The sequence below is a fragment of the Catharus ustulatus genome, chromosome 15, assembly GCF_009819885.2.
Source record: "Catharus ustulatus isolate bCatUst1 chromosome 15, bCatUst1.pri.v2, whole genome shotgun sequence".
NCBI classification, from domain to species: Eukaryota; Metazoa; Chordata; class Aves; order Passeriformes; family Turdidae; genus Catharus; species Catharus ustulatus.
This window is the reverse complement of record NC_046235.1, coordinates 2,856,810-2,871,929: the sequence shown is the minus strand read 5'-3', so window position 1 is coordinate 2,871,929 and position 15,120 is coordinate 2,856,810. Positions and strand designations below refer to the sequence as shown.

Genomic DNA, 15,120 nt, shown 5'->3' with positions numbered 1-15,120 from the left:
TGGCAGAGGGGATTTGCAGGTGGAGCTGCCTGTACCCTGTGGTATTTTCATTCCCTGACGCTTGGTTTCTGCTCAGGTAGCTCTGGCAGTAGCCATTTGTGTTTGGAGCTGGAAGTTGTGAAACTTGTTCTGAGCATTTTGGAAGCTCAGAAGAAGCTTTGGAAAATTTTTTGTTTGGAATTGGGCTATTGAATTTCCATCTGGCTCTGGTATCTGTTTCAGGAGTGTACCGAGGTATTTCCTGAAATCTGAGTGTGGTGTCAGTAGAGACTGTGCACCAGTGAGAGCCTCTGGGCAGGAAGGAGTTGAGGGGCTGGGAAATAACAGGCCTGAAGCTGTTAGGCATGAGCAAGTACCCCCAGAGAGGAGAAAGAACAATTAAATGCCTTCCTTGCCAAGGGACTTGGATCTCATCTGTGTCCTGGAGGCCTTGTGAGAGAGCAGCCTTGGTAGCAGCTCATATGAAAGTTTAGTCCCTGTTCCCCAGTCCTGCAATCTCTTCTCCTGCCCTTGCTGCCTGTGAGGGGTTTATTTCAGAAGTGGGTGTCTGGGAGGTCACAGCTGCCTTCCTCCTGCAGCTCTGGGTCTGCAGACCAGAGTGCATCTCCAAGAGGGGCTCAGGGACATTTGATTTCCTGTTGCTGTCACTTCTGCATCCCTTAGCTGCACTTGTGCTGACTTTCCCCTCTCTGGCATCCATTCTGAATAGAAAAGTTTTCAAGGATCTGGGTGAGAATGTTTTGAAGGTAAAAGCAGATGCACAGGCTGAGCTGATTTAACAATCGGCTGCGGGCAGCACAGAATCATTCTGAGTGGTGATGAGCATGACTTCTCACTTGCTGAAGAAAAGAAAACAAAACTTGATGCAGAAGTGGCTTGTGATGAAACCCACTTAATTGACAAGTGGGAAGAGGCTTATGGGTCCCTTCTCTGCTCTGCACTCCCTCCCAGATGAGAGTGGTATTAACTCAGACTCTGCTCTGACCAGCTGTTACCATGGCAAAGTGCCATTCTCCTACCACAGGAAGGATTTGGGGGCTGTAAAAGCAGTGAATGGTAAATTAATTTCTACTGCTTCCTCTCATGTGCCCCAGGCCTTGCCTCATAGCCAGGAGTGCAGGTGAGAGCTCTGTGCTGGCACACAGCTGGGTTAAAGGAGAATCAACTTCAGAGCAGTGGGATTGGAGCCCTCCCACCTTAAGGGGGTGGTGGGTGCTGGGCTGTGCTCTCCACCTCCTGCTCCCCAGGCACTGAGCCTGCCCCTTGCTGGCTTCTCTGTGCCTGCTTGTCATTCCTGTCATACCTGAGATACCCAGGCAAGGCCTGGCCCCTGGGATGTGCAGCAGGACTCCTGGAAGAGCCTGTGGAGCTCAGGGGCTCTCAGGCACCATCACTGCCCCCATGCAGGTAAGTTGGTACCTTGATATCTGTGTCTGGATCCTGGGAGAGGATGGACTGATTGTGGCATCAAAGCCAGTGCCCTTGTACTGCAATCCTTGTAAACCCACTGCAATAAGGGGCACTGCAGTCTAAGGTCATGATTTTAATTTATGCCAAACCAGGTGAAAAGTACAGCTCATTCCTTTCCCTCCTGGAGCTAATGATTAACATATCAATCAGGTATGAGAAGAAACAAAATGTATATGCTTAAGATAAAGTAGACTGTACATGAAATAAGAAGCTATTGTAGTATTTGTTTTAAAAACAAAGTGGGAGTTATTTGCACTGGTTTGTGCAGGCCACTGCTGTGAGATTACAGGCAGTGATAGCATTCTCGGGATAAGCATGATTCATTGTGCTCTGGGCTCCTTGAGGCTGATTAGGAGCTGGGAGGGTCTCTCAGTTTATACCTTCTCCCATCCTGTTTTAGGAGAAACAATGAAATCCTCAAAACTGGAGCCTAGAACTGAGTGCTGTCTAGTACCTCCAAGAGAAATCACCCTTGTTTCTCTTCTTTTTGGACCACCAGGCTTCTGCTCGTGGTGATAAGGACCCTTTGTGCTGTAGGAGGTGGCTGGAGTGCCCAGCCTTGGCCAAAAGAGAGGCACAGAGCAGCTGATGAGGTTCCCAGTAAGCCTGGAGGCACTCAGGGCATTGAGGAATCTCACAAAAAACATAATTCCCTTCATTGGGAGATTCTGGGTTTTGTTTGCAGAGATATCCCAGTAGAAAACTTGATGTCTGTCAATGGGATCCTACTTGTTGCAGTCAGTTGGGAAGCTGTGTGGGGACTTGCCATCAGTAATGAATGCAAGGCTTCCCAAGACTTTCCAAATGCTTTCAGAGGTTTGGATGTGTTGTTTGAGGGATTGACACTGCACTGCTGCATGGGCTGGGAGGAGTGGCTGAAGCTGCTACCCCGTGCTCTTGATGTCCTCAGCTACTTGTGTCACTCTGTCAGTGCCCTGGAGCCAATGGTCAGGTGTCCAAAATGAGCAGATTGGTGTAGGGTGTCACTGGGAAGCTGGGCTGGGAACAGTTCATCCAGTTTCCAGCTTGCATGCTTTGGTAGCTGCAGGTGAACAGCTGAGCACCCTTCAGCTGTCCTGCTTCTCCCCTGTCCTCTGCAAGCCCCACAACCAGACCAGAAAAGCTGTTCAGCATTAATGTTGTATATCTGTGGTTAAAACCTCTCTGACAATTTGTGTGGTGACAGCAACAAAGCTGCAACTCCTGAAACACTGATGTGGCTTCAAAGACAGCTTCACAAACTGTGAGGAGGGGTGGCTGTCTCTCCTCAGAGCATTGCCCAGATGCTCTCTGAGTGTGGAAGTTTCCAGTGTTGATGGTGCTCTGCAGTGGAAGGCAGCAACTTCTCAAATGTGTATTTCACATTTCACTTTGGGGCATTCCTTGAACTTGGAAGGTGAGTGGGCTTGTAAAAGTACCATACTGCCTGTCATGGGGGAGAACCATGGGGGAAAACCACAGCTGTTTTTCAGAGGGTTTCTGCAGAGAGGTGCTTTTGTCACAATGTCCTGGTGGTTTAAATGGCTTCCAGCTTTTAGCAGAAGTGAGGGTGCAAACATCAGCACTGTTTCTACCAGAAAGGCTCACCCCACACCCAAGGTGAGTCCTGGAAAGGCCTTGACATGGCTGCTGTCCCTTGTCCTGGCCTGGTCCTGCCCCCAGCTGTTAGGGAGCAGCAGTGCCTGTCCTGCAACTCTGGGCAGCCCCTCCCAGCAGCAACCATGGCTGCAGGGCTGGCAGGGACAGGGACAGGGACAGGGGTGATGCCCATGGACACTGTGACCCCCTTGTGCAGAGGGGCAGTGTCCAACACGAGTCAGCTGAGCAGCTCTGGTGAGAGCATCCAGCTCCCTCTGCACAGCCCCAAGCTTGGGAAAGCCATTTTGTTTAATATTTCAGCAAGTGTTTCATAAGAGCACTTTGTACATGCCTTGAACACGCTTTGCTGGCATGTCCCTGACACTTGGCTTAAAACTTCTAATGGATTAATCATAAATACTTCAGGCAAATGCTTCTTGCAGTCCTGGACAGCTGATTGTAACTGGCAAAGGGCAGGCTCCTTCTGTGGTGTGGATCTGGATGTCTCAGGGCACTGGTGCCCTCAGTTTTGGGTATGGCAATGCTCTGGCAGCAGCAATCCAGCTCCCCATGGCTCAAAGGTGGGACAGCTTGAGTCGCAACTGGCTGGGATCCAGGGCTGTATCAGGGCTCCAGCACAGGGATGTCACCATCTTACACAGGACTCAGAGCAATTGGTTTGTGTTTTGCCTCCACTGGTTGCAATAGGACCTTCTTAGAGTGAACAAATATATCAGAGCAGCTTGTTTAGAGCTCCTGGATCCACCAGGAAAATGGAGCCCAGACCAAACCCCTTGTCCCCTGTCCATGGAGAACAGGCAGTGGGCAGAGCTGCTGTGCAAGGTCAGGGCTCACATGCCTCCATGTTCTCTTTGCAAGAGTCCCAGACTGTGAGTGCAGGTTTGGGGTTGGGGGCAGGGAGGAAGGAGGGGCCTGACCAAAGTCCTGGCTACCATGGGACTTATTCCCCTTGGGATAGGATGGGATGGGTCTGTGGTTCACCCTTCGAGGGGGATGAAGGAGGCAACCAGGGTGCCATGGCTCGGGTTCTGCACTCCTGGTGGGTTGGCAGGGGCTGGCCCTGGGCACAGGAGGTCGTGCAGCCTCCCCCTGGCAGCAGCACAGGGAGCCAGGCTTCCATCGGCTCCTGGGCTTTGCAGGGACAGCAGCTCCTGAGGGAGGGGAGTGCATGGCACCTGCCCTGCTCCAGCACAACCTGTCACAGTGCTGCCACCTCCTCCTGGGGCTGAAGGGAGAGGGGAACCTCCATCCTGACATTCCTGGAGCAAGGGCTGCAGGCCCTGTGGCTGAATGGTCAGAGGGAAGGGGGGCAGCAGTGCTGTGCTGAGGCTGTGCAGGGGCTCCCCTGGAGGGGCAGAGGATGCCTCTTCTCCTTTATTCCCCTTGAGGAGAGGGAGGCTGCCTGAGGCACAGGCTGTCCCCAAGCACAGACATTTGAGGTACTGAACTCCCCCTCTGTGCCTCACTTGGTGGTGTCAGGGTTTTGGCACTGTGTAAACTGGAGCACATCATCCTCCCCCCATTGCTCTGCAGAGCTGAGGTAGGGATTGGGGAATGGTTTCCTGGGCACAAAGCAAACCCATGGAGGGCCAGACCAATGCCATGAACTGTGTTCTGCCCAGGCACCTGGGCATCATTCTCACACAGACCACAACAATCAGAGTCAAGAAAGCTGTCAGGAAGGACAATCCCCTGCCTGCCCTCAGACTGATGCAGTTCTGGGTGTGACAGCCTGGACTCAGCAAGGAGGAGCCAAAGATAAACTGCTCCTCTGTCCTGATGTGCCTCAGGAGCTGCTCAAAGAGCAAGCAGCACACTGGCCTCGAGTAGGAGACCTCCACACAAACCTGGGGCTCCCTCCGGTGTGCTCAGTAAATCCCAGCAGCTTCTGGGCAGGGATGGTTTCTGTCTATGAGGAGCACCTGGAGTGTTTGGGCACCTGCCCAAGCTGCACTGCAGTGTCACTGCACTGCCACCTCCTAGGCTGGGCCTCGGCTGAGCTGGCAGGGCTGGAGTCTCCTCATGTGCAGGAGGGACACAGAGCTGGGGCAAGGACTGCTCCCTGCCCTGTGCTCCCGGGGAAGGAGGCAGTTCTGTGTGTGCTAGGCCTGGGGCAGTGTTGAACAGCTCCTCCTTCCAGCGGGCTGAGCAGTGTGCACAGACAGATGTGCCTGCAGCTGGGGAAGCTGGCACTGCCTGCAAAGCTGCCCTGGGGACCGGGCCACCCCTGGTTCTTGTCCCCTCCCGTGTGCGTGTGGCTGTCGCTGCTCTGTGCCTCACCAGCCCCTCTGTCCCGCAGTGTACGTGGTGGAGGAGCGGCGGAGGGACGACTCGGGCGAGAGCGCCTGCCTGACGGCGTGCTGGACCGCGCTCTGCTGCTGCTGCCTGTGGGACATGCTGACCTGACCCCGCTGCTCTGCAGGCTCCCCACGCCCGTCCCGACTTCTTCTGTTACTGTAATCAACGCTCTGCTTTGCACAGCCAAGAGTTCCCGTCTGTCCGTCCTAGCGCCTTGTCGGGGTGGGGGGTGCACTCCTTTATTTTAGTAAAGGAAAAAGAATTCCTTTTTAACATTTCTAAGACTTTTGTTGTAACTTTGAAGAATGTGCTAATGGTGTATTTCAGCCAAAGGCATTCTGATGAAATGTATATTTACCAGTTGAGATTTTCCTAGCCCTAGAGACAAAGACGTACGCAATAATTAAAGCCAACAGTTGATTTTCTTCACTAGGTCCTGGCTGTTTCAGTAAATCTGTCTGCAGGGTGGGCATCCCCTCTGCTGCTGTCTTTGGCCTCCTGTGGGCACTGACTCTGTGGTATGGCACCTCATCCCACACAGGGCAGCACAGGCAAGTTTTTATCCTTGTTTTTTTCCCTTCTGGAAGCAGGCCCTCTCCAGCAGCTCTGGGACAGCAGAGGTGGGAGAAGCACGGGCTGAGCTGCTGTGTGTGTGCAGCAGCTGCTGGGGCAGGGCTGGCCCAAGCTGAGCTCCATCATCCTGTGCTGCAGAGCAGAGGCTCGCGGGAGGTAAATTAATGGGTAAGAAGAGAAAAGCCATGGATTAATCTAGTGCTGAGGATTTAGAGCTGAAGCTGTTCCTGGCCAGAAAAGGGATAAAAAGCTTTTATCTGCAGAAAAGTGGGGAAAACCTGCTGCTGGTTCCATGGGCTGTGTCCCACCCTGCTGCTCCCCCAGCCTTGGGAGCAAAGCCCACCCTGGTGGCCTGACCCACAACAGCTCTGCCTGGAGATCACCCAGGGATGCAAAGGGCACTGAACTCACTCACTGTCCTTGGTTGTGCTGCCTGGGGCCTCTGCACAGCTGCACTCTGGGCTCAGCAGGGCAGTTCAGGATTCTGGTCTGGGGCAAGCTCGTGTGTTTGGGGCTGATGAGAGTCCCCTGCAATTCCCTGTCCCAAGGAGCCTTCTTCTGGGGCTGCCCCTCTGCGGAGGTCCCTGCCCTGGGAATGAGCACTGTCACCTTCCCTGTCACTGTCACCAGCTTGGCAGCTGGAACCAGGGCTTGGGAGGTTGAGCAGGAGCCAGGGGGCAGCGAAGGGCCAGCCCAGAGTGGGAGAGCACGCGTGTGCCTTTGGGGTGGCACCGAGACCTGGAAACTTGGAGCTCCCGGGAGCCGCTGGAAGGCGCCGGGAGAGTGACGGGGCCGGGCGGGTGCGCTGCCCACAACGGCCACACGGTGGCGATGTCGGACCGCGCACGGCCGGCACTGCCGGGAATGGAACGGGACAGGGACTGGAACGGGACACAGGGAATGGAACGGGACAGGGAATGGAACGGGACAGGGACTGGAACGGGACAGGGGGAATGGAAGGGGACGGGGAATGGAACAGCACACAGAGGGAATGGAATGGGACAGCAGAAATGGAACGGGACAGTGGGAATGGAACAGAACAGTGGGAATGGAACGGGACAGGGAATGGAACGGGACAGCAGGAATGGAATGGGATAGGGAATGGAACGGGACAGAGGGAATAGAACAGGACACAGGGAATGGAACGGGACAGAGGGAATAGAACAGGACACAGGGAATGGAACGGGACAGGGAATGGAACAGGACAGCAGGAATAGAACGGGACACAGGGAATGACCCAGGGCTGCAGAGTGACCTGGAGCAGTGGCAATGACCTCCTGGCACATGCTGGCTGAGCCGGTTGCCGTGCCCATGTGTGTGCCTGTGCCCATGTCCATGGTTGTGTCTGTGCCTGTGCCAGCCCTGCCCACCTCCCTCTTTCCTCACCACCCCTCCCCAGCAGGACTTCCCCCGTAAAGCACCCACACCAGGCAGAGGGTATCCACAGCACAGCAGGGATGCACACTGGGATGCCCTGCAGGCCCCTCACCCCAGCTCCTCCCACCAGCCCATTTCTCCATCACACGCATGCAGGGAGAGCAGCCACAGAGACACATGCTGTGTGCCACAGCACTGTTTTATTAAAGTGGGGCAGGGGGTCAGGCAATGGGGATCAGCACCCAGGGCTGCCACTACTGTGCCCTGCGGGCCATCAGCATCTCCCGGATGTTGTCTTCTGCTTCCTTCACGCTCCGCTCCAGGTACGACTTCTTCTGCTGCAAGGCAGAGAGCAGAGGTAAGTCAGGATCCCCTCAGCCCTGCCAGCACAAACCTGGGCACCAGGGCCCAAAGCCACCCAGGCAGAGTTGTGGGTGCTGGCTGGGGCACCCACCGCTCTGCAGGTGTCCCATGTGGGGACAGCATTCCCAGAGACACAAGGGCAGGGCAATGTTTACACACACCAAATTTTGTCCCCCCTGAAACTTTTTCAGAGCTGCCAGGTTGTTGCAACGGTGGCACTGCAAAAAGTGAGAGTCATGAACCTCAGCAAGGAAGGAAATCAAATCAGATCCTGTAACTCTTGGAGCCTAGAGAGGGACTGACATGCCAAGGCCTCCTTATGGAGACACAGCAAAACCCTCTCCTTGGGCACAAAAGGTTCTTTTCCCCAACTGGGCCATTTTCTAACCCTATATCCTCCTTTCTATCAGCAATTCCCTGGCATCGTCACCAAATACGTGTTTCCTTAATCATCTGTAATTAGGCTGGGCTTGGCAGGGAAGCAGCCCCAAGCCCTGCATCCCAAGATAGGAATTCAGCATGCAGCGTTTTTTCCTGCTAGTCTGGGTGCTCCTCTATGGCTGGAAAAATCAGTGCTTGGCTCTTTTGACTATTTTCTCTGGGTTTCCAAACAACAGGCACAACAGTCTCCTCTGGGTTGCTGTGAGCACAGGCTCCCGTGCTGCTCATGTAGAGCCCTGCTCTGGGCCATGCCAGCTCCCAATAAGCACTGGCAGGATTGGTATTAAATTCCAGGAGTGCACGCCTCTGCCCAGAGCATCCTGCCAGAGGATTTACCAGTCACCTCCCCAGTGCCAGCAGCCCAGGAGAGCAGCAGTGGTCCCCAAAGCCCACCCAAACCAAGGTGCCACTGCTCTGAGAGCCTCACCCTGCCCTGTGTGAGCCCACGGGACTTGCAATGCTGAAAATCCATTAGCCCATGGAGCAGACCTGCTGCCACTACTGCCCCTCTGTCCCCCGGCTGTGGCACAGCTGCACACTCAGCTGGAATGTCCCTGCCATGAGGACATCTCTCCCAGCCCTGCTTCTAAAGGCTGAAGGGTTTAACTCCTAAAGGCTGCTCTTGACAGCCAGGGCCGGGGTTATGGCCCAGGGTTCCTGTCCCTCTCCGTGCTCCCCAGGCACGTGGGGTCCCTTTCTCTTACAGGAACTGCTTTTGAGGAAACCACAGGGAGAAGAAGAGCAGCCACAGGTTCCCACTGGCAGTGACTCAGTGACACACAAGCAGGGCTCTGTCACTGTCCCCACGCTGCCCGCACAGACGTCGAGGGATTTCACACACAGGGAACTGAGTCTGAGGGCAGCAAGAGAAGAAAGGCCCAAAAAACCCTTGTGGCTCAAAGCTTCACCTTGCTCTGCTGACTAGAGGAGAGTGACAGCAGTAGAGCTGACTTCTAGGGGGTCATTTTTTACTAAAGCTTTTTCTTAGCACCATTATATTAGTGCATGAAATGGTCCTGCCCTCCTGTTCTCTCCCTACCTCTGTCTCCTGCTCCCATCAGGCAGCAGGACACAGCTCCAGCACACTGTCCAGCAGGACTGGGAGAGCCCAGAATTTCAGACATCCATCAGGAAACCTTGCTGGTGCCCATGTGGGCCCCATTTCCATGAGGACAAGGGACCCTGGTGCAGCAGAGGAGCACCCCCATGGGGACCCACACTGCCCATCCCTGCACAGTGACATGCTCTGCCCCCCCTGTGGCAAAGGGCCCTTTCTGCACTTAGGCAGCACCTGCAGTAGGATTCAGGGAATTTTCCTTTCTCTCAATCACTCTCCTTGGCCACTAACTTCTGAGGGACAAGAATCCAGCCTGGTCCCAGTACTTGTACCCCCTCCCAGAAGCAGTTTCCAGGGAGTTCCATCTCTGGCCTCCAGAGCATCCTTGGAGCACCAAGGGGAGCCCTGCACGCACTCCCTGTCTGCAGCACAGGGCTGGCTCCCACAGCCCGGAGCACAGGAGCGAGGAGCAGACGGGCGCCACATTTTCCGAGCCACGTGGCAGAAGCGAGGTGTTTCTTCCCCAGGAAGGGGGAACTGCAGCCCGGCTTCTGCTTCGGTAATCACGGGAGAAGGAGCAGGAGTCTGTGTGCAAACCCCTCCCCTCGGCGATTACCGGGGTCTAGACAGGAAACTCCGTCTCTCCCGGGGAGCAGCGGCTGACACACGCTCTGCCCACTCACACAGAGCCCGGGACACGACAGCACAGCTCTGAAGTCATGCTGGAGGCTGTTCCGGTCCAGCCAGACCTGCCAGGCTGGTGGTATCTGTTCCCTGAACACCACCCTGCATCCCCAACCCCACCTCCAGCTTCAGCTCACAGCTTTCATTTGCACTCAGTTAACCCCATGTCCTCTGAGCCCCTGGTTTGGGCCACCCTGAGGCTGCTGGGCTTCACCTCAGCACCCCCTGAGCTGATGCATTTCCCTGGGAAAATGTGTTTGCTGCTCCAGCTCATCCTCTGCTACCTGTGCCATGGCAGGTGCAGCTCTCTGAAGCCTCTGGTTTCACTTCTACAGCTGTGGCTCCAGTGCTCACCAGTCAGGAGCCCAAGGGGACATGGCAGCACCCAAGGGGACACAGCAGCACCCAAGGGGACACAGCAGCCCAAGGGGACACGGCAGCACCCAAGGGGACACGGCAGCACACTGGCCCTGCACCTCTGGCTTTGGTGGCTGCATGACTGCGAGCTGCTGACCCAGAGCTCCTACTCACTCACCACCAGTGCCCTAAACTGCCCCCACCCTCCCCCAGCTCCTGTGGGCCCCTGGACAGGTAAGGTGGGTGCCCAAACCACCCCAGATGCCCCTGCCTGAGCCACAGAGCTCCAGGGAAGAACAGAGAAAGGAAGATTGGCTTTGAGAAGGCAGCAGGGGGAAGTTGCCACATGACACTGAGCTCCCAGAAAAGCCCCATCTTCCGGCTGACAAGAAGGGCCAGGCTGCCCAGGAGGCCGGGCAGTGACCCTGCTGTGCTGCTGTCCCCCTGCAGTCTCGCCAGGAGTGTGGCAAGGCAGTGACAAGGAAACCCAGAGGGCAGGACAGGAAGCAGCTGCTGTGTCAGCCAAGGGCTCCAACTCCAGCAAGGGGTTGGTTCCTCCTCCTGGGTCACTACTCCCACAGCCACTTGCTAGAGAATTGTTTTACAAAACTCTCTTGTGGGATGTTACTGAAACTGATTTCAGAGGAACAGCCTCTGAGCAGCACTGCCAGGCTCTGCCAGCCCCCACCACTGCTGCAGAAAGGCCAGAGCGTTCCCATGACCTAGGCACAGTTCACTCACAGGGAGGGATCACCCAGGGCTGCAGGTCCCATCAGCACTGGAGCAGCTTCTCCCCCACAGAGTGAGGAAGGGGAGCTGGAGGCTGCATGGAAGAGGGAGCAGGGGAAGGCAGCAGGATTTGCAGGTTTCCAGGTGGACAGCACGCTTCATATGCACTCCAAAGCTCAGCCAGCTGACCTGCTCCAGCCCAGGGCATGCTCTTGCATCCTCACTTCTTCTGGCCACCCACCAGTTCTTATCCACTCTCTCCTCTGTGGTGACAGCCCCCTGATCCCCCTTTTGCCCCTCAGAGAAAGGGCTCTGCCACCTGCACTGGGACACCAACACATGGCTGCTGCCACAGTCCAGCGAGGTCTGGGCCAGCTGCAGAGCACTGACAGGGTGCAAACCCACAGAGGATGCCCCCAAAAGCCAGTGCAGCCAGTGCCTGCCAATGGTTTCCTAATTCCTTCAGGCTAATACCACTCCCAACAACGGTTCCTTCCCCAGGCAGGAAGGGCTGCAGCACTTGGGAACAAGACAAACCACAGCCCTGATGATCTGTCTCAAAACTAGCCCCAAAGGAAGTGTTCTCACCTAAATCTGTTCTCTGGAAACAGAAGTGCCATGCTAATAGCAGTCTGGCACCAGGATGGAGGGCAGGAAGATCCCTCTTTGGGCAGCAGAGCCAATCCCACCAGCTGGGGGTTCAAAAACTGGACTTTGCACCTCTCCTACCCACGTAGATTTATCACCATATTTTCCTCTGCCAGCTCTCAGGAGCCTTCTCTACCTCCAAGGCTTCCTGCAGCCTTCCTAAAAAAGGTGTGTGGGGCAAGAGGTGCACTCGTGTACAGTTCAGTACAGCCACATGGACTAAAATCACCATTTCCCACAGATGGAGGGGCAGCCAAAAATGGGACTGAGCACTCACACAGCCCCATCCGACAGGCAAAGCACATCCATCTCCCAGGAGCCCTTCCCAGGAGGAATGGTGGCTGTCCAGCTGACAGCTCCACAGACTGAGTTGTGAGGTCTGGCAGGGAAGGCACCACCAGCCCCAGCCCTGCCTGGAGGAGGAGGAGGGAGGGCCGGGCACTGATATGCAGTGGGCCTGGGGGGATGCAATGCCCAGGCACCTGTGGGGGATGCAGGCAGTGGCTTTGGGGGTTCCATCAGCCCTGGCTGTCTCTGTGTTTGCTGGTGTAAGAAGTGCAGGCTCCTGGAAGCACCAGCTCAGCCAGGGGCTGTGCAGGCAGCACCACGAGCCAGCCCTCGCTGTGCACACTCCTGATTGAGGTGTGCTGGCGTGGCCAGCCTGTGCCCTGGCACGGGTGGCTGCAGCCAAACAACAGCACAGGACTCGCCCCTGCCACCACCCTGCTCTGGGCTCTCCCTCGCCCTTCACTCCCCATCACGAGCAGCGCCTGCTCCCCGAGCAGCTCTGCACTGTTTGTCTTTGGCAGCAGCTGTGGAAAGACTAGATTGAATGCAAACACAATTACAGCTCACACCCCAATGAAGACAAGGAGCTGTGGTTAACAGAAGTGGCCTGTGGCCTTTTGACACGGGGGAAGTCACCTCCTGCTGCAGCTCCCACCTCCGCTCCCATTGCATCACGCTGCTGCTGCTCGAGATGACGCACCCAGACCTGGCATTCCTGGCAGATTAAAGAGCCAGCATCCACAGATTCCACAGCAAGAAAAAACTATTAATCAGCTTTTCTTGGATGGGCTTTTGATGATCAAAGCACTGTCCTCCCCCCAGCACCGTGATTCAGACGTCTCTGCCTTCAGGGAGAGCCCTGCGTGTGGCAGGGCCTTGGCTGGAGCCATGGTTCAGGGGACAGGGCACAGCATTCCCACCCATTCCAAGAGCCCAAACAGCCCTGTGATCCCAGAGGGAACAGACAGGGCAGCCCTGCTCACCCATGCTGCTATACCCTCCCCCTCACAGGTGAGTTTCCTGTGTCATGGTTTATCATTCAACATCGACTTTTGCTCTTCAAATTCCATTCCTCTCACGTCACCTCTGCAAATGAAAGGAAGCTTCAACCTCTGACCTGCAAACACAGATTTGCTTAAGCCCAAACAAAAATGTTTCCATGGAAATTTAAGGATCTAGTATTGGAACATGCTTATTCATTTCAGCCCCTTCTTTTTTCTCCCTTTTTTTGTTTTCTAAACTGTTTTTCTATGAACTTGTTTTACACTCAACTTGTGAGGACAAAACAAGTTGACAGGTCCCTTCCCAGAGAATACCTCCGTTCCCATGGCTCTCAGCATGCTTGGCTACCAGCCACCAGATTTTGGCATCCCACTCTCACACTCAGAAGGCTTCCATTGAGAAAGGCTGCAGTCTTCAGGCATGATGCAGTGCCTCAAACAGGAGCCCTGAGACAACTCATCCTGTGACACCTCGGTCAACTGTGGCTAGCCAAGAGCTTCTTTATCCCCCAAAGTTAACTCAAACCATTTTTGGCATTCCCTGAGGGCTCTGTGGGAAAATAATCAGCAGATCCTGAGCTAGAGTTGGGAGCAGATGGTTGACTGGAGAAGGATCTTGCCTGGGAGAATGGCAAACTCTGCTGCTCATGCACAGGGGCCAGGCAGCATCAGCCAGAGCTGCCCTCACTCTTGGGACCAGCACTGCTGTTCAAACTCCCTGTGCAGGGCAGCACTCCAAGCCCTGGCACACACACCCTGGGCCAGGCAAACGTTTTGGTCAGACTAAGCTCATGGAAGATGATGTTCTGAGGACATGTGCTGTGTTTAACAGAATTTCACTTGGACCCCCTGAAGGAAGGAGGTGGACCTGCTGAACAGGAGAAGCTGTAATAGTGGACACCAGCAGTGGGGTGGGGTAGGTCTGCAGGCAGCCCTACGCCCTGATGGGTCCACCCAACACTGGTCCTCACCCAGTTCAACACTGTGGCACATGTACACACTGGGAATTACTACTCTACAGCAACCACCAAATATTTAGATACACTTCCAGACTTTCCAAGCAGTTATTGCTTTAGGAAGTTGCCCAGAGTTTGCTCAAGAATGAATGACCTGGAATAGGAAGGGAGCCCAGCTGGTTTCTGACGACAGCTGCCGACAGAAGTGTGACGCCACACTCCTAAGAGGAGAAGTGATGATTCAGACCCTTGGGTTTTCTCTCATCTCTTCCTTCCACAAGGTAACGGGGACCCACAGTCACTTCAGAACTGCCTGGGTGAGAGTGTAGAAGAGAAACCATCAAGCATACAGCTACATTTGCCAGCTCAAGAGAATCCTTAGAAGCACCGGCCTAAAAAGCTGCTGGTGCAAAGCCACCATCATCTTGTACTGATCCTACCTCAGCACAACCAGCTGGGCTTCCCCCATGCTTGCTGAAGCACCTCCAGGAACATACTCTGAAAAAGCTAAGCTGGAAAAGCCCCCATTGACTTCCACACTTGGTGCATTCAAGAGAAGAAGGGCAAGGTAAGGGGCAGAATCCAGGCTGCCTGCCAGCCTTTGTGCCCAAGCCCAGCCTTGTGGCAGCAGCACTTCACTGTGTGAGGCACAGGACAGCGCTTCCAGCAGAGATGGAGACAGTTGCCCTTGGTGAGTGGGAAATGATGGATTATTCCAGTGAACTCCTGCACCCTAGCCTGATGTGAACTATTACAAAAGCAAGTCGATGGGAACCTTTCAGTAGGTGGCAGCAGAAATGTATGATCAACCCAAAGGATTCCTTTAGGGACACCCCTCCTTGGCACAATTCCTCATCCAGAGCAGCTTCCAGGAGCACATTGCTCCAGGTCAGATACTGTGCCCTAACCAGGGTATGACAGTAGAGTCAGGTCAGAGAATTCAGAGAGAGGAAACTCATCCAGATCCTGAAAACCCCCACGTTCTGTTTCGGCGGAAACATCCCTCACCAAACTGCCTCTTGCAAAATGTGGTAAGTTCCCTGACCCAGAGCCTCAGTTTCTGTGGTCCCACAGAGCTGGTGTGGCTCATCGGGATTCCTCGTGGCAGGAGCACTTTTGCAAAACCCATACCACACCTTTCAGCTCTTAGAGCCCTGGCCAAACAAAGCCGCTTTCAAAAGAAAAATCATTTCCATAAATTTCAAAGACAAATCAGCAACAAAAAGATGGTGCAGGCAGCATCCCCACCCAGTTCAGACAGCCCTGAAGCCAGAGCAGG

General features: G+C 54.9%; 2 protein-coding genes across 4 annotated transcripts in view; one reads left to right on the top strand and one right to left on the bottom strand.

Annotated features, from left to right (window-relative positions):
- Window positions 1–5,796, top strand: part of CYSTM1 (cysteine rich transmembrane module containing 1) — a 64,650-nt gene extending 58,854 nt beyond the window's left edge. For all 3 annotated transcript variants that reach the window (XM_033073331.2, XM_042779754.1, XM_042779753.1), the window contains exon 3: window positions 5,369–5,796. In XM_033073331.2, coding sequence (XP_032929222.1) covers window positions 5,369–5,475 — 107 coding nt within the window. In that variant the 3' untranslated portion in view covers window positions 5,476–5,796. The remainder of the gene's footprint in view (window positions 1–5,368) is intronic.
- A 1,701-nt stretch (window positions 5,797–7,497) lies between these two features.
- Window positions 7,498–15,120, bottom strand: part of PFDN1 (prefoldin subunit 1) — a 31,106-nt gene continuing 23,483 nt past the window's right edge. Inside the window, exon 4 of the mRNA XM_033073357.2 lies at window positions 7,498–7,655. Coding sequence (XP_032929248.1) covers window positions 7,572–7,655 — 84 coding nt within the window. The 3' untranslated portion in view covers window positions 7,498–7,571. The remainder of the gene's footprint in view (window positions 7,656–15,120) is intronic.